Source organism: Ochlerotatus camptorhynchus, unplaced genomic scaffold (genome assembly GCF_037179485.1).
Source record: "Ochlerotatus camptorhynchus isolate MF236.1 unplaced genomic scaffold, CSIRO-AGI_Acam_v1.1 ptg000316l, whole genome shotgun sequence".
Taxonomy (NCBI): domain Eukaryota; kingdom Metazoa; phylum Arthropoda; class Insecta; order Diptera; family Culicidae; genus Ochlerotatus; species Ochlerotatus camptorhynchus.
In genome coordinates, this window is record NW_027040804.1 from 5,229,193 (window position 1) to 5,247,755 (window position 18,563).

General features: G+C 39.3%; 2 protein-coding genes across 14 annotated transcripts in view; both read left to right on the forward strand.

Moving 5' to 3' along the window:
- milt (trafficking kinesin-binding protein milt) overlaps window positions 1-18,352 on the forward strand; it is a 344,265-nt gene extending 325,913 nt beyond the window's left edge. For all 13 annotated transcript variants that reach the window (XM_065229556.1, XM_065229554.1, XM_065229553.1 and 10 more), the window contains 3 exons: window positions 9,152-9,352; window positions 9,423-10,874; window positions 12,003-18,352. In XM_065229556.1, the coding sequence (XP_065085628.1) occupies window positions 9,152-9,352; window positions 9,423-10,874; window positions 12,003-12,922 (2,573 nt within the window). In that variant the 3' untranslated portion in view covers window positions 12,923-18,352. The remainder of the gene's footprint in view (window positions 1-9,151; window positions 9,353-9,422; window positions 10,875-12,002) is intronic.
- Cdk5alpha (Cdk5 activator-like protein) overlaps window positions 1-18,563 on the forward strand; it is a 572,471-nt gene that overhangs the window by 499,250 nt on the left and 54,658 nt on the right. The window lies entirely within an intron of this gene.

Below are 18,563 nucleotides of genomic sequence, written 5' to 3' on the forward strand. Positions count from 1 at the left end.
CAAATTTCAGAAACTTCACAGAGGTCCAGAGAATTTCTAAGAAATTTAAATGTGTTTACGGGAATTCTATTTATTTCCGAGCAGAACAAAAAACTTTAATAGAACTAAGAGCTTTATGGAAGCTTCGAGAACATCAAGACAGGTCAGAGAATCAAAGGGCAGTTCAAATAATTTCAAGGAAATATTAGAAACCTGAAAGAAGTTTCGAGAAACTCAGTAAATTTCCGAAAACTTCATCAAAGCTTCGAGAGAATTCCTGGAAATTTTATGAACATCCGGAAAACGCGAGAGTATTTTAAGGGCGTTAGGGTAGAGCGCTACTTCGTCGTAATCGTCCATTTCCGTTCTATCGAGCAGAAAACATCAGCATAATCAATGAATTCACCGTGCAAAAATCAGTAATACGTTTGTACTGATGCGTTAGTTCACAAGCTACAACACAAAGCCTATTAGAGCATATTGGGTGAAAACAAAAGTAGCGCTCCTAGCAAACTCGCTTTTTCTACCTTCATCCGTAGGACGAAGAAAATCCAATGGCGTTTCAATGCGTTTGAACGGAATTGAAACTCGTAGGACGAATTTGGAATCAAGAAGCAGTGTTAGATTTTTAACAATAGCTCAACAATGTGTGGTTCTTTATCAAATTTAACGGTGCTTATAGAAAGGTAAATAAATTTAGAAGTCATCTTTGATAGAAAAATTTAATTTATTGTTCAAACCCGTTCAAGAAAAAGAGGTAAAGCGTGGGTTGTGCTTGGTAAGACGGAAATTAGATCTAAAACCCTATATCATGGAGATTTCAAGAACTTAAAAAAATGCGAAAATTTAGCTAAGTTGATTAGAGAACATCGATGAAGCTCCATTAATAAAAAAAAGCAAGAACTTTTAGCAAGCAGTGATATCTTCAAGAAATTCCAGAGAACTAAATTTAGATATTTTTATATAGTTTAATGATATTCAGCGAAGTTCCGAGTACTTCGAGGACGATCAGATAGCTTCAGAACATTAACTTAAGCAAATTTGCGGCGACTTTCAAGGAGTTCCGTGGAATTATAGGGTATTCCAAGAATTGATCCTAAAACATCCGAAGCATCAGGGAACTATGAATATAGGGTTAATTACCCCATTTCCGGCCTATTAAACACAATCCGCACTTAGTCTTCCTTAATCTAACGCAGTTTAGCACCAAACAGAATGTTATTATTTACCTTTCCGTACGTACCATAAGATTTTATAAAGAGAAACCAATCGTTGAGATATTGTCAAAAGTCTAACACTGCTTCTTGACGCCAAACTCGGCCTACCGATTCTAAACTCGGCCTAACGCATTGAAACGCCAATGAATTCACTTCGGCCTATTGGATGAAGATAAAAATTGATTCGGTCGGAGCGCTTCTTTTGTTTTTGGGAATAATGGGTGCAAACCTTCATATCACGCGTTCTCGTTGACTTCGTTCGGTAACTTATTAACTAAAGTATCGTACCAAACGAATAATTGAATTGTTTACTCTGAAATCATGGATTTATTTGAAGTTTTCTGCTCGATAGGTTCAAAATGGGCGATTAGGCCGAAGTAGTTCTCTACCCTATATAAGAAAATTTGCTTAATTATCAAACAAATTTAGAGAACTTCTGGTAATCATAGATAAGTTCAGGGAAAATTAACGAGTGTTAATAATCGTTATAATACTTAAGGAACATTTTCGAAATTTCAAGGCAAATTAATTAATTTCAGTAAAGTTGCGGGTTCTTAAAAAATACTGATAAATTCAGGGCAGTCTAGAGAACTTTTAAGAAATTCAGTTATCGTTTAGGCAACAGGAAAGTCTAGACTATTGAAGAAGTTTTAAATTAGTGTCGATAATTTAAGGGAAGTTTTATGAACGTCAGAAAAATCTTGAGAACTTCCGTGAAAATCTTAGAACTATATTAATTATTATTCGTTCTAATTCCATGAAAATTTTGGGAGTACAAAAGTTCCAGAAATTTAGAAAAACTTCACTTCATAGAAATCTATGGAGCTTAAGATCCGCGAACTTCAGGAAATTTTATGAACATTAGCACAATGCGGGAGCATTTGAAAGAAGTTCAGTAAGCTCTGAAAATAAGTTTCAGAAAATTATTGAAGAATTTAAAGCAGTTCCCAGATTTTCAGTTAACTTCAGAAACGTTAAAAAGTTATTTGAGGTCTTCGCATAAGTTCAGAAGTTCACTGAAGCTTAAACATTTTTAGGACGATTTAATTAAATTCAACGCAGTACAACAAACTTCATAAGAACTGCAAAAACTTGAGAGAAGTTTTGAGAATTTCAGAAAAGAACAGAGAACCTCAGAGCAGTTCCTTCAACATTAGAGAAGTCACATGAATTTTAAAGAAGTTTCGAGAACTTCAGTGAATTGTTAAATCTTTAAAAGAGATCAATGATCGTTAGAAAAATTGAGGAAACTTTAGGAAGTCCTATAAAGTTCCGGATTTAAGGAGAAGTATTGTGAGCATCAGGCTAGTTTATCAAACTACAAAAGAACTTCAAGGTTGTTCCATTAACTTCATGAAAAATTTGAGAACTTTCAAGTGGTTCAGAAGACCTTAAAATTGTCCATTCCATGTTCAACGGAGATTTTCTCAAAATCTCGATGGAGCAATCGTCAGAATTAAATTTTCTCTTAATGTTCCTCGGAATCACCTTGAAATTCTCCACAAACCTAATGAACCAGGAAATTTGACATCCGTTGAATTACGGGGAATTAGATTTGAACCTTAAAACGTGTTTGTTTTTTGCCTTTATTAGTCGAATTCTGTAAAAAAAATCCATAAAAAAAATCAAAATAATAGAGCCTGAGATCCAAACAAACCAGGAATGTCTCTCTGAATTTCATTAATTTGTTAAATAAAGTATATTGATAAGTTTTCTAAATGATCCATTGCCAATCCAAAAAATATGCGAGGCTTGGCTTGAAGTTCTAGAAACTTGAAAACTTTTTATGTTACAGAATATAAAAAAGTTATCCATTCCATACCTCGAGATTCTTCATAGAATTCTCTCAAAGTTTACATAAGAATTTTCTTGAAATTCCTATCATAATTATCTAGGGTAGATGTACCAGTTATATGGCTATACGTTCCTATTATAATTTGTTCGAATTAAGGCCTATGGGAATTGCATGTGTTCCAATTATGACCTTGGGATATGCATAGGTCACAATTGGTCACAACTGAAAAAATTTCAAGAAAACCTAGCCTGGAAATTATCCTCTGGATTCTCATGCCCTTGGAATTCACCCCAGGTTACCCAAAGTATTGTCCCAACATCAGAATTCCATGGAAATTTTTCTCAGAATTATCTTGAAATTTTTCATGAAATTTCCTTAAGAGAATCTCTTGGAACTCGGCTCTGAATTATCTTAAAACATTCATTGGAATTTTCCTGGAATGCTACTCAGAATTTTTTGGAAATTTGCTCAAAATTCCCATTTAATTCTCCTCTTTCGATTCCTCCCGAAGATTAATTGAAATTCCCTCAAAATTATAAATTCTTCTCTTCAAACTATTCAAACTAACTTCAAAAATTCAGCAAAGAATTTTTTGAGCTATGAACAAAATTAGATTTCCTTGCAATTATCATCGATATTTCCTGGTTCGTTTACGGAAAAGAATTACAAGATATCGAAAAGGACCCTGCTTGGTTGAGTATAACGTAGTTACAGTGTCACGATTGTTATCTTCATAATGACTGAGTATAATTTAGGTACAGTTTTCAAGTTGTTATCTACATAATTTATAATTAAAAACATAATTTGATCATTAGGAATTTACCGGGTGGAATTTCATTAGAATTCTCCCAGAAATTTCTTCAAATTTGTTCTAGATTTCCCTGGAGTTCTCCTTACAATTCCCGCAGTAGAATCTAGAACAATCTTGAAATTCATCTTTAATTCTCCTTTCAATTTTCTTGAAATACTCCTCAAAACTACCTGAAACTTTTCCTCCGAATTCCTTAAGAATTATTATCCCAAGAATTCCTCTGCAATTCTCTTCAAAACTTATTTGGCATCCTCTTTAAAATTATGTACACAATTATTCAAAGACAGTGTTCACTCGGCTGTCGACAGAAGCAGGCCACGCGATCGTCTGTTTACTTGGCAGCAACCATTGTGTGATACTCCTCATTGTTCTTCATCAACAGTTCGTTCAGTCGATGCGTCGTCGACTTTGGAAAGCAACCGTTTCGTGATGAGTGTATGAGTGAAGACCACGTGTTGCGTCCATTGCTGCAATGGATGCGCTCTGCCCCTCGTTGGCGATACTGTCATACAATGAAACCGCTAGAAGCGGCTCCCGTTTTTGGATAGCGGAAGATAATGTGTTTATTATGTCAGTGGCGTCGCCTTAACCTCAATCTACCTGTGCACCAACTCTCAAAACATACACAATTATCAAAATATTGCTTTCAATAGATAGATTTCGAGTAAACTAGAAGATTAAGAGTATTTTTCAATCGATTCGAGTTTGAATATGGCAATAAATCTAGTTTTGAAAGTTGGTGCACAGGTAAAAAGTGAGGTTACGCGACGCTACTGTATTGTGTTGTATTTTTTGATTATAGCTTTACAATGTTTTGTATAGGGAACAAGAATCCTCGGCTCTGTAAAGGTTTGCTTTGGGCTTGAAAGTCAGCAAACCTTCTAACTGGGCAGATTTTGGTTTTTCGCTTTTCTGGTTCTCGTTCGTTCTATCGCGGCATTTGCTTCTCTACGCTCTTTAATCTGTCGGCAGGTTTCATCCATGATGACCTATTTTATCAAAGTTCGCAGCTCATCCAAGTTATTCTGAATCGTCTCAATAAAGGCACTCTTGATGACCGTCCATTGTTCTTCTACACTGCAAGCTTCTGGAACATCCGCTGCTCTGGTCTCAAGTTCTTAAACAAATAACCGTTTCATACACCCTGAAACATTTTCACGTTCGATTTACGTGAAAACCTAGGGGGGTTCTCATGCACCTTATATTTCGCGTAACTTTTACCGGAATTGCACGTAGCAGAGCAAAATTCAGCTTCGATTATCTTTGCGATTAGTCAAGTGAATGAGACCTGATTTCCACGCACTACTTACGTTAAATTGGAGTGAAAACTACTGGAAAATCGGTAACCTTTACGTGATACTTCTTTTTGTTTAAAATGCTTCTTAAGTAATTTTTACGCGAATTAGAATTAGAATAATGAAATTAGAAGCAGTCAACATTATGCCTTTTTATGGCTCAGAAAATCAAAAAACACTAAATTTGAACATGACGTAAAATGCAGTTTAAAGCTACTAACACCACGTAACAAATGAGATTTTCTAGATTACAGATCAGTTAGGTACGTGATATTCCACGTAAATTAGACGTGCAGATTTTTTAGAGTACAGCTGAATCTTTTATTTGGCGTGTGCCGAATTACCGCCCAAGTCTCTCCTCTCGCCGCTGAATCCGCGTAATGCGTAGGTGGATCTCACCGATTATAAGACCACAAGAATGCATTCTTTTTTTTTTATTTTATTACGTCCCTACTGTAGGGTTACCATATGGTATCCAAAAGGAGGACATGTCATCCTTTTTCTATAATTTTTCTACATCCTCCTTTTGCCCGAAATGTCCTCTTTTTTAAACCTTGCATGTTTGTCCAGTAACATATTCATAAAGTTGTTTCAAAAAGCGCTATTTGCAGAGCTTATTTATTTAATTATGTCGCAACCACATCTTGTCTAGCAAATGGCATTTGATGTTGGAACTAGGAGTATACTACAGCTGTCAACCCCCCTACATTAGGACTGCGGTTCATTTGGTGAATTTTAACTTATATTTGACAGGATGGAAAATTTTCAAATGAACCTGCTATTCTAGCAGAATTATTTCAGACAAACCAGGTATCAATCTTGACAAACAATTTCTGGAAAATCAAGCAACAACAGAGGGATTTTCGAACATTATAATTTATTTTACTAAAATTTGACATTTCGAAAATAAATTATAATGTTCGAATATCGTGTGATTTTCGAGAAGGTGTTTGTCAAAATTGATTCCTGGTGTGCCAGAAATAAGTCTGGTACAATAGCAGGTTTATTTGAACAGATTGAATCTAACATATGTTCGATTTTGACGTTCTGGTTCTATGGGATTTTAGGTATTTTGTTAAGGCCGCTGCCATATTGAGACTGAAGAGGCACGCGAAGCGTGAAATCTAATGTAAGGAATAATATCAATATTAGGAATTCTTTTGTATAGAACGCTAAGCGCGCCTCTTTGCTCCCACTATGGCAGCGGCCTTAGAGTCCTATGCTGAATCAATTGTAAAATTAACAGGTTGCTTAGATGTTCCATGATGGTATCAATAAGCGATGACATGTCAGGTCGTCAGGTGTATAATTTGATAACGGCCCTTTACACGCGAATCGAAGTACGCCCACGCAAACCAATACAATTATCGAAAAGGGGAAAATTTCCTCCAGCCGATGATGTTGTTGGTTTACGTGGGCGTTCTTCGGTTCACGTGTAACGGGCCTTACAACTTTTGTTTACAAAAGCTTTTGTGCCGTTATCAAATGTTACGCCTGAATGTATCCTGATTTTTGTACACGATAAAAGTTAGGAGTGTTTTAATGCTGTAAAGCTGTAGTTTTCATGCAAATCAACTAGACTAGATAATTTCCTAGTATCAAAAATGAATTATGAAGGCGAGTTTGATGCATTTTTCAGAAGTATAACGAGAAGATGAATTGAATTGGTAACGACTAAAAATTATGAACAATCTCAATTGAACCTTTCCAATTCATGAATTTTGATACGTTTGATAAAAACTCCCCAGACAACCAGAAGTCGTAAAACAATGTACAGACAGTATTGTAAATTGCTACAGTTTAAGTCAAAATCGCATATTAGAATGGCATACCTCGCATTATGTTTAATGCGATGACTCATTTTTCCGTCGTACTGTATCACAAATTTAATCGGATTACATCGTAAGACTTTTCAAAATGGATTTGTTATTACAGATCAAATTGCATATGATGTTAAATCAACTCGTTTAAAATTAAACGAAAATATGCACGTATATGGCCTCCACTTTTGTACGTATAAGCCATTTCTTTGCATTCTAAACGACTTGTTTGTTTGTATATATGTTTGTATATCACGAAAACAAATTTGAATATACGTGCATTCTGGTTGTCTGGGTCATTGTCCTCATTTAATGTTAAGAAAAGGAATCATTATCCTCCTTAGTCTCCAAACCTCAAATTTAATGAAATGTCCTCCTGTTCAAGTTTTTGATATGGTAACCCTACCCTACTGGGACTTTACGCTGGCCCTCAATTTTGTTTATTACATGACACTTATACTCTTTTGCTCGGGGAAGTCGAGAAATTGTTCGACCCGAAAAATTCCTAAACTGACCGGGAGTTGAACCTAGCTGCCTCCAGCCTTTACCGACTGAGTTACCAACCAGTATGTACGTATATCGAAGTTGTTTCTGTGATATACAAACATATTTACAAACAAAAAAAATCGTATATAATGCACAAAATGGCTTCTACATGTAAAAGTGGAGGCCAAACATGTGCAAATTGTAAGTTCTTCATAAATTACTTGATTCCACATATTATATTCGATATCATCTGTAATAACAAATTTAGGTTCGACAAACCTAACGATCTAATCCGATAAAGTTTGTGATACAGTACGACACAAAAATGATTCATCACAAATTCGCATTATATGCGATTACACTTAAACATAATGCGAGATATTTCTTTCTTATGTGCATCTGTAGAAATTAACAATCCTATCTGTACATTTCTATACGATCTGGGATGCGAATTCGACGCTGTGTTTATTCCGGACACCAAGAAAGTTCCGTCTCCATTGGCAGCTGATGCAGGTCGATTCTCGATATGTCCTTCGGATCCGGGTCATTCGGCCGAATGCCGTTTGGTCGAATACTGATTAATTTCAAACTATCATAAGTAAAATAGGAATGAAAAATCTGCAATCATATGAGATAAAATAAGAAAGCAATCTCAAAACCATTAAATATTGTTTGTCATCAAATTTTCAATCGAGATTAAATTTCACAAATTTAATGGAAAGTTTCGTTAACGGTAAAACTTCGTAGAACAGTATGTAAATGTATGACTAGTGCAATCTATAAATTGTCCAGGAAGGAGGAGGACCGTTAGGTACAGGATGCCTGAACTTCCACAAATATCATTAAATGCCTTATTTTAGGACGCCAAATATTTTTTTTTTTAAATTAAGTAATTCTAAAATTTCCAAGAATGTCTTAATAATGTCGAAAATATAGATTCGCAAGTAATTTTTTGAACGAAACAGGTTTTCGTATTTGAAACTCTTTTCCAAGGCTTAGATTTAAAATTGGGGTCTGACATAATCTTCTTCTATTTTTTGTTGCATTATAAGATTTTAAATTAACAATATTTGGAGTTTTCTATTCCACAAAACAACGTGAAGCGCTGTCAAGTTGCTTAAAACTCTCTTTCTTTGTTCCCCAGTATAACCTCTTATAATTCACATAAACATATCACGACCCACATCATCACAATCAAATCATAATAATCGATCCGTCGTCGTACTACGAAGGCCTGTGTTCATTTTACGTCTCATTTTCATTTTCAATGCCATTCCGTGTCCCTGCCAAACATTCCACCGCACGGCACAAACAACAACGATCAATAAGATTTTGCGCCTTCGGAACCCACCGATCCAACCAACCAACCAGCCAGCCGAAAGCAAATGTAATTCGAGTCTTGACACGTGTTCACGCGGCTTTTATCTAGTTCCGTACCGAATCTTTTGTGGGACAGTCCCAATGTTAGTTGGTAGCCGAGACCTGATCTCACTCTCAAAATACACGAGAGACGTTTGAACTGATAACGAAGTGAAACGTCTTGAAAATCGTGCCTTCCATTGCGCGGTGTTTACTGATTAGCAGCTTTATCAGTGTTGTCTTTCTTCTCATCGTCTTCGGAGATGTTAGCAATGCTGACCATACGATTCTGTACGTGTATAGCCAGTACCGAACCATTCTCCACCGAGTTAGCAACGGTGGAAAATTATTACGTTTTGCGATAATGGTGAAATTACGTTTCCTTACAGTTACACCTACGACGTCCAAATCGGTGAACCTGGACCTACTGCAGCGAAAGGTCAAATCGCTCGAGGATGAAAACAAGTCACTGCGCTGCGAAGCCGCCCAGCTAGTGCTGGAAACCGATGAATGCGAGGAGCAGGAGCGCAAACTGATGGCCGACATTGCGCATCAGCTGAGCACGACCAACAACGAGTTTGATGGACTGAGTGAGTATCTTGAATTTTGAGAATTTATAGGGCATGTTTATAATTGGGGTGTGTGTTTCTTTTTCTTAAGATTTCGAGCTTGAAAGACTGAAGGAAGAGAACCGGCTCCAGCATGAGCAAATCATCAGCCTCACTGGTCGGCTGTCGGAGGCCGAAATTCGGCTGCATCAGCTTACCACGGAGAACGAGGAAGCGTCCTCGCTGCTCAGTATTACCAAAGAGAATCAGAACCTGCTGGCCGGTGAGCTGGCGGAGTTCAAGGCACGGTATCAGGAGGTCCTAAATCTGCTGCACGACACGCAGGAGCAGTTGCGACGCCAAAGAAAACGTTCCCAGCCGATGGCGAGGAGTTCACTGATACCAGGATTGAGCGTTCCGGCGCAGGATTCACTCCAGTCGGAGTTGATGGAAACATCGCTGTACTCGGAGAACAGTTTGGATTCCGGTATTGCTTCGGAACGGGGAGGACCGTCCCATCTACCGTCGTACAAAAAGGTCTTCGAGACGGTACGTTCCGCCACGCGGGCCAATACGACCGGTTTCGGCGATGGGTTCTCCCAGCTGGGATCGATGACGATGAGTTCGTCATCGCAGCCGCGGATGGCTCCGTATGTATTCCCCGGTTCCGGAACTACCACTACGCACTCGTACAAGAGTGGTTCCTCTATCTACAGCACAATGTACGAAAGTTCCCTGGGTGGTCGCTCGTTTTCGCGTGAAAGTCTAGTTTCCGAATCGGAGGATGGTTACCCAGGACCAGCACAAGCCGGCATTCCCGGCGCTCCTGGTGCCAAAGACCTCGAGGCAGCTCTGAAACGACTGACGCCAGCCGAAGTGCTGGCCCGCAGAGCAATGCTGCAGCATGCACCGGCAGGAACCTATAGCTACGACGACCAGCCGAGTGGAATACCACTGGGATGTCGTACGCCGGACAGCATCATGTCTACCGGATCGTCCGGTCTGTCCGGTATGTCTTCTAACCAGTGGCGCCTTCCGGAGAAGCTGCAGATCGTCAAACCGATCGAGGGATCCCAAACTTTGCACCACTGGTCTCGCCTGGCAACTCCCACGCTCAGTGGATTGCTGGAGGAACGTCCCGGCGTGACGATCCGCGGTGGACGCGGACTGGAAGATCTTGGCCTACAGACCTACTCCCTATCGGATGTAGAGGAAGACGCCGAAGAGCATCCGGGCAAGCGCTTCCAAACGTTCGGTTGCACCTACACCTACACCAACAGTACCGTACTGCATCCGGATGACGGTACCACGGCGGTCACGTTTAGCCTTCCACCATCGCAAATGTCCTCGCAGATGGCATCCGAGTGTCCATCGCGACAACCATCGGCCCCATCCACCCCACGATCCGGCCTGTCGCGGAGGAACTCCTGTTCGACGTTCTCCGTCAATCTGGGACTGGCTTCGATGCTGAACGAGCGCGGAATCAAGGCAGTGACGCCCAGCGCCCTGAACACCCCGGCCGGTCCCAACTTCTCGCCCACGGTTACGCCGTGCAACAGTCCCGGTAAGTTTGGGGGGGAATTTAGGGTAGGAGGAAATAAAACGAACTTATTTGGCACCATACGCGATTTAATCTGTTACAATAATTTTGGTTTGACATGCTTTACGATTTTATACGGTTTCATTTGTACTGTTGTAGTATACAGATATGATAAATATCCTTTGTTCATAATGTAAATTTTGATTTACACATGTTTGAGCATTATATATGATTTGTTTATCGGCAATGATGGATCGCTCTTTTGCGGCTTTTTCATTAATGTTTTTTTTTTTTTTTTTGTAGATTGCTAACGTAAAATCCAGTTGAATTTTCAGTCAACCCATTGTAAAATAGATAGTTCAATCATAGAGATAACTCTTAGACCAGAAGGTCCCCAAGAAACGTGCTCAACTTTTTGGCTCAGATCTGGTACTATCTTCGGTCCTAAGCTAATCGATACACCCCTCGAAACATAGGAAAATCCACTTTCATAGAGAATCAAAACAAATATAGTGTAGTACTAGGATTTCGACAAGAATGGGGTACGCTTATAGATGTACTTGGGACCAATAGGCTAGTCAAGTAGTGAGCCAATTTAAAATCTTTAGTTTCCACCGCTTGGTTTTCGAGAGTGCTCTCAAGTGTACCTTCAGTAAAAACACAAAGTGTGGTTTTGCGGCGCGGAAATTTTGAATTTTAATAGAGAGATTAACACTAAAATATCTATTTTAAGATGGGTTAACTGAAAATTCAATTGAATTCAACGTAAGCATTCCTTTTTTTAAGTAATGAAAATGTTCCTAAAGAGCATGCCATCCCTGTTGGGTATAAATGTTCGCATATCACAATAACAACTTTGCTATTCTGCAGTGGCGTCGCCTTAACCTCAATCTACCTGTGCACCAACTCTCAAAACATAAAAAAAAATGTCAAAATATTGCTTGCAATGGATAGATATCGAGTTAACTAGAAGATTAAGTGTATTTTTCAACCGATTCGAGTATAAAAATGGCATTAAATCTGTTTTTGAAAGTTGGTGCACAGGTAAAAAGTGAGGTTACGCGACGCCACTGCTATTCTGAGTATCTGAGCAAGTCCCTATCAAGTCCAGCAGCAACTCAAATGATACTAAATGATCTTTTCCTTCAACAGAGGGCTCCCCAGCTCGCTCAGTGTCCCCAGAACCCCCGCTACTATCCGGGCTGCTTTCCTCCGGTGCCGATATCCTGCGTAAGAAGTTTGCCGTCGCGTCTTCCTCGAGCGAAAAGGAACGGCCGTCTCGCTTGACGGCCCGCAACATGCTTGCCCTGTCGCGCTTGGAGAAGAAGGCCCTCCGCTCGATCAAGATCATGGAGAAGGTCGAGAGCATGGGAGTGGACAACTTTATGCACCACACCGGCCATGGAATCAGCCCACTGGCATTGCACAGTTCCTCGGCACTGTACACGTCGACGGGTCGGGGTCGCACGTCGAGCCCGATGGCACAGCTGACCAGCCTGAAGCACCTGCAGGATGGACGCATGAAGCACCAAAAACACCAGGATGGACTGTTGATCGACAAGGAAACTATCAAGGCAGTTCTCAGCAAGGGATTGTCGCACGATAGCCTAAAGAATATATCTTCCGGATCGAGTGACGCTTCCGGATCGTCGTCTTCGGTAGCTTCCGGAGCATACGCCGATAGCGACAGTGGGAATTCTTCGGTGAGCGGAGCGAAACCAGCTGCCTCCGCTCGGAAGGTGGCCGACAAGTCGGAAGCTACGCCTTCCGCGGCAACGGCCGCCCGTCTAAAGCAGATGCAACGACAAAAGAGCCGACGGAATCTGCTCAACGGCACTAACGGGTCGCAGCGGCCCGACCTGGGTACGGTGCATGGATCCGGTAGGCCCGCCGGCATGCGGCCCGATCTCGGTACGGTAGGTGGTAGTGGTAGCAATAAGTCTAAGAGCAATAGCAACAAGAACGAGACGGCCGCTCCGGCACCGGTTCCGGAGCCGAGCCGCTCGCTAGGACAGAGTGTGTACGGTACGATCAGTTCGCTACTGTTTGGACGCAAGGGAGGACTCCTGTAAGAGAGCATCGAAGTTTATGGTTTTTGTGGTGGAAAGCGTGTTTTAAAAATTATTCTCATTTTTACGGCGCTAGAAAAAAAAATGTCATTCGATCTGTCCATCCATTATTATTTTTTTCCGCACGCACAACTTTCTGTAATAATGACACATTTACGAGGTAGTAAATGAACGATTAATTTCTTCAAAACTTTTTTTTTTCAAACCATATGAAAGTTGTCAATTTTTCTAACCTCACTTTTTCCTTCGGAGTTTGTTTGGATATCAAAAGTGAGGTTAGGTTGTAACCAACTCAAATCGCTCATTCTCCGGATGGTATGTCTTCTTGATGCTCCCGGACTGCCGAATCAACCAAAATCAGTATCATCGACTAACGAAATAGTAGAAAGGAAGTAGCATTACAATTTTTTTTACATAAGTCGTAGGAACAAATTTAGAATTTAGTCGAGGGAATTATTCGTTTTTTTATTCTAGCAAAATACACATAAGTGGTGCGCACAGACAAATACAGACACAAACACACGTACACATTCCAGTGGCACACGGTCATTTCTTTTTTCTTTTCTTAGATAAGGGTAGGTTTATTCTCCCCTACTGAAATTTTTGCGGTGACTCTCTCTCTCTCTGGCTACTTCAATTAATCATTTTAGTTGCATTTCCGCTTAGCTGCCGATTATCTTTTTTTTTACAACGAAAATTTCTTGCCACCGCGTCTCACTACCAAACAATGCATTTCCGAGATTGAGCGATTTGTGGGTTACATTTTATGCATGAGTCATTCGATATTTTCCCTGCAATTATGTTGGTAAACGATCATCTTTCGATAAGAAAAATCATCTTAAAAGTAGCAACCGAACAATAGTCTTTTCATAATTTCCAAATTTCATTCATTAACAATAATCAGATCCCTAAATTTAGGTACCTATAAACAACACGGAAAAGTAAAAAAAAAAGCAAAACCTTGTTGTCCAAAATCCTTTTCCTCAATATGGATATTTTAAAAGTCACTTCTTCACAGGTGTCACAGTTCCGTCTATTCTGCGTGGCCAGTGACTCTCTAGTGGTGTGACAAAAGTTGCTAATCAAAAGTGGATATTCACGTTACACGACGTAACATTTGCCACCACATTAGTGACACAGAGTCACTCGACTCGCAGAATAGGGGAAATCGTATTAAATAGAGCTGTTAATCCAGAACAATAGTTAAGGTTATGTACATGGTTTCTATTGTGTCAGAAGTGCTCTTGCCATCCCTATTCTTACTTGACAGCAAGAGAAGGGATGACACAAAATATTATAATGCAAAACGGCATTTGGTGTAGGGCCACTAGGCCGAAAGTCATTAGGCCGAATGGGTCATAGGACAAATAAGAATCGTTTTAATAGTACTCAAACTTCTTACAAACTCAATCGTTCAAGCTCAAAATGGTACCTATGGTACCTATATTTGATCCACCAGCAGACAAAATTCCAGCAATTTTGATACACATACTCGGAGAGGCAAAAAATACGGTGATTACTTTATTATTGCCAGTACTGTAAGGGTTAAGAATTGTTTTAAGGGGCTTGAGGATTGGAAAAATATGAGATCTCGCCAGTAGGAACAGCTGAGGAATTGTTGTTCTATGATTTTTCATAGCATATTTCTCCTTCTTTGAAACATAAGCAGTTCTCTCGAGAATCTAAATTTTCATATGAAAACATTTCAAGTACAAGGTTTTTCATAGCAGATTTTTCCTTCATTGAAACATGAGCATTTATTTCGAGGCATATTGTATCAATAATGTTTGATCTATGCATCCAATGGTCTATGGTCTATGATGTAGCTGCTCATTCTTTTCATAAACCAGATTAAAGGTGAATCACTTTCAAACTTTCGGCCTTGTGACCCATCACCCGCCATTTATGTATTTGTGTCAAATGGGCATTATGCTAAACTTCCTTTGCTTTGAACTCCTTGCATAGATCAGGACACTTTCGTTTCGACTTCCCCCGTTATTTCGACAGTGAGTATGCATAAGGGCCTAACTGCGATGGTCGATTCTCTTCATCGGTTTTCGCTTTAAATTGCTACAGCTAAGGGAAGCAATAACAAACGCACAGAGAAAAGTTAATCCAAGCGAGTTAATAACAAAAGAGAAAATCGACGAAGAGAATCGATCATCGCAGGTACACCATAATACATGCTCACTGTCGATTTCTCCTTCTGGTCGAAGTTGATGGTGAATGCCTTCCTTCCTATGGCCGTTCAGGTTACGATTGCAAATCAAGTCCGTCTTCCACCAGGTTCATGAAGCCGACTTGCGATCACAACTTAATGGAATAACATGCTGCTATCAATCACCTGGCTGGTTCCCTCGCCGGATTGGAAATCAACCCAAACAATGGCAGAAGTCCAATGTAACATTGATCGATTTTCTCTTTGAATCACTACGGCCGTGTTTACAAATTTCCGGCTAATTTCGACACACAGAGAAGCTATTATACAGCATCTGATATGACAAGTACGGCAGGAAACGTATTTGTACCTGAGTTATTAATTGAAGAGAATCGATAAATCTAGATGAACATTTCAGAAAGTTCTATTTGCACTGATTGATTCTCTTCGTCAACTTTTCTCATTCGTTAATAACTCAACTGCAACCACATTCCCTGTTGTGTTTAGCGTTTTGGACGCTAGAGAAGAACCTTCTTTATCAAACTAGGGTAACGATGCTCTGAAACTCTCAAGCAAAAAAATGGACGCCCAGGACTTTATTAACCCTTTGACGATCATAGGTTAAAGGTATTGTCGAAGCACAATCTTTAAAATCTTCTACAGGTTTTTACAGTACTGTATTACTGTAAAAAAATCGAAAAATAGTCTTACTTAAGTGTAAGATACAAAGGGAAAATCGATGAGAAGAGCTCATTAAAACTTGGAACCCTACGCGAACCTAAAGGAGGAACTTACTTATTGCTTATTACTGTTCAAAAACAAACCATTGTTAACAATTTCACATCTATGATAACAGCTACTTGTTGATAATACCAGCAAAAATATGATTCGTATCGACCAGTTTCAAGCCAGTCAACTTGAAAATTCTGGGATCACATCTTGATATTTGCTGTGTATCAGCATTACTGGAATCCACCATTATATTCGGCATTAGATGTAAATGAAATGTTTTGTTGTAACTTTTATACAACTATGTATTGAGTTTTTTAGAAGTTGCAATAGCGTTTCATAGCAGCTTTAGTCGGTCGTATTTCTTAGTTTCCTACGTAAGCCTCTATCCAGAAGCATCACAAGCAATGCCGAAGTGACTTTTAAAAATGCAATCCATCATGTTACACTGAAAAAAGTTTTCACTTTGTACTTCACTACTTTATTTGAATTCCACATCATATTCATGTCATAAGATAATAAATCTTTTGCCTGTAACCAAACCTGTTAACAAACCCATTTCATCCCTTCTGAAAAAAATCACCCCATCACGATCGCATCGCTTTTCAATGGATCCGTTAAAAAGCATGTCACACTGTAAGGTGGATGTTAATTGTCACCAGTTCCGGGCCTTTCCGTGAAAGACCCGTGTCAACGGTCAGCGTGACAATTACAAGAGAAACTACTCCTCCAACCAAAATTTTTTCCGTGTGCCGGTTTCCGATTTAGCTCGCTCCCAGCATAGTCATATCTTCATCATTACCGTTCGCGAGAAGCTTGTTCCTTATTATTATTTATCTTACTTTTCTTTCGCGAGAAAATAGCTTTAAGATACTCTATTTTCCAACAACAAAATTGTTATAGTTAGGGTGTAGTACTACTTCGGCATATGGGACCCATTTCCGGCATACGCGTCAAAAATTAATGCAACAAATTCTTTGCTCACAAGCTAAATTACGCAGACTGATTTAAGGGGGGTGTGCCTAGGTGAAGTGAGGCATGTCGAAATGGTGCCGCACCCTTTTCAATTTATTATGCACTGGACGGAAACCGCTTTCTATAATTCATTTCTAATTGCGTTAATTCATCATCGAAATGTCTGAATCAGTTGTGAAAAGTAGACTGCTTGAAACCGAGACTGTAGCTTTAAATGATTGTTTGCCTCAATTGCCAAGTATTTCTGACCGATTGTCAAGTTTTCCAACTCGTCAAGAAAAGGTCAAGTGGCATTCTATGCCCACTTTGATTTTGTTATTTGTAATATATTTGCCTCATCATCATCCTCACCATGTTGAATAGATTCATTCCACGCCAAATGCTAAAAAAGTGGTGCTCTTTGAATTCTTTATAAAAAGTTGTGGTACTATTTTGTCCTCCCACCATTCGGGTACACTGATAAATGGATCGGAACGTATACAAGCGAAGAGAGTGTCTTGAAACCGAAACGATTAATCGTCGGTAGAAAAAAAAACGTGTGTAAATTACATAAACAAAACAAAAAATGGTTTAAATGTACATAGAAGAGATACTAAAATATTAAAAGAAAGCAGAAAAAACATCTAAAAAACACAAAAAAAAACTACGAAAAAGCGCAGTTGTAGATAATTATTTAACTAGTTAAATTTAACATGATACCTTATAAAATAGCAGATGAAACAGTAATAAAACAAACAAGTAGCGTAACGCAGCAGTAAGTATTTATTTTTATACGAAACAACCAAACCGCGCCTATAAGACAAGACACCGTGCCGAAGGCTAACTAGTTGCAACCTACGCTCCCACTTTGTTTGTATTGAAGAAGCAAACACGAGCAAAGCTTCCTAAGTGCGCAAAAACCGCAAACTACTATTACTTGTACTCAACTTTGTACCCTAACTAACACACTTACACTCACAAGGAGCCAATATTTTATTGAATACACGACACACACACACACACACACACACCAACCATTCGTTGGTCGTGCTACTAAATAGAGGCCAAGTAGTGTTTGTTTGTTTTATTTGTATTAGCCTATTTCCTCCAACTTTACAATAGTTGCACACACACACACACACACGTAAACTTAGTGACAGAACGCCCCAAAAACCTAAACAAAATGATAAACTAAAAAATTACACGGAAATAGAAACAGAGCAAAACTTGTTGCATCACGGAAAAAATTTAAAAAAAAAAACTACAACGCGAAAGGACATACGTTACGTTACGTTGCGTTAGGTTATGATTGAGGTTATGCAGATGCAGACCGCGTGCACAAAACAATAGTAAACAGCACCAAGACGAGGGTTACGTGAATCGTTTTCGAACGAACTAAAATTTACTTAGCGGAAACAGAATATCTGTGAAGGATAGATTGATTACCACCAGCTGGATCGGAAATATCCGAGCGTGGTAAACGATAGTGTTGGTTGATAACTGTATTACTAGGATGTTAAAATGATGAATGCCAGAAATATTTTTTTCTGCAGGAAGAATTATGAAGAGAAACAATAAAATTTATTATTGAACATGGACGGTGCTGTGGGGTGTGACTAAAGCGTATTCGAAATCCCTGACGATGTGCAACGGTGACAACATAAGCAGCAGTTGTACCTGTCGACGTTCAGCACGCTATCGATAGTTATCATTATCGGTAGAAACTATTGTTGTTTCATTGAGCTTTGTTCGTTCCCTGCACCTAGGTCGGTGCTGTTGTGATGAGTGTGAAAGTGTGAGGTC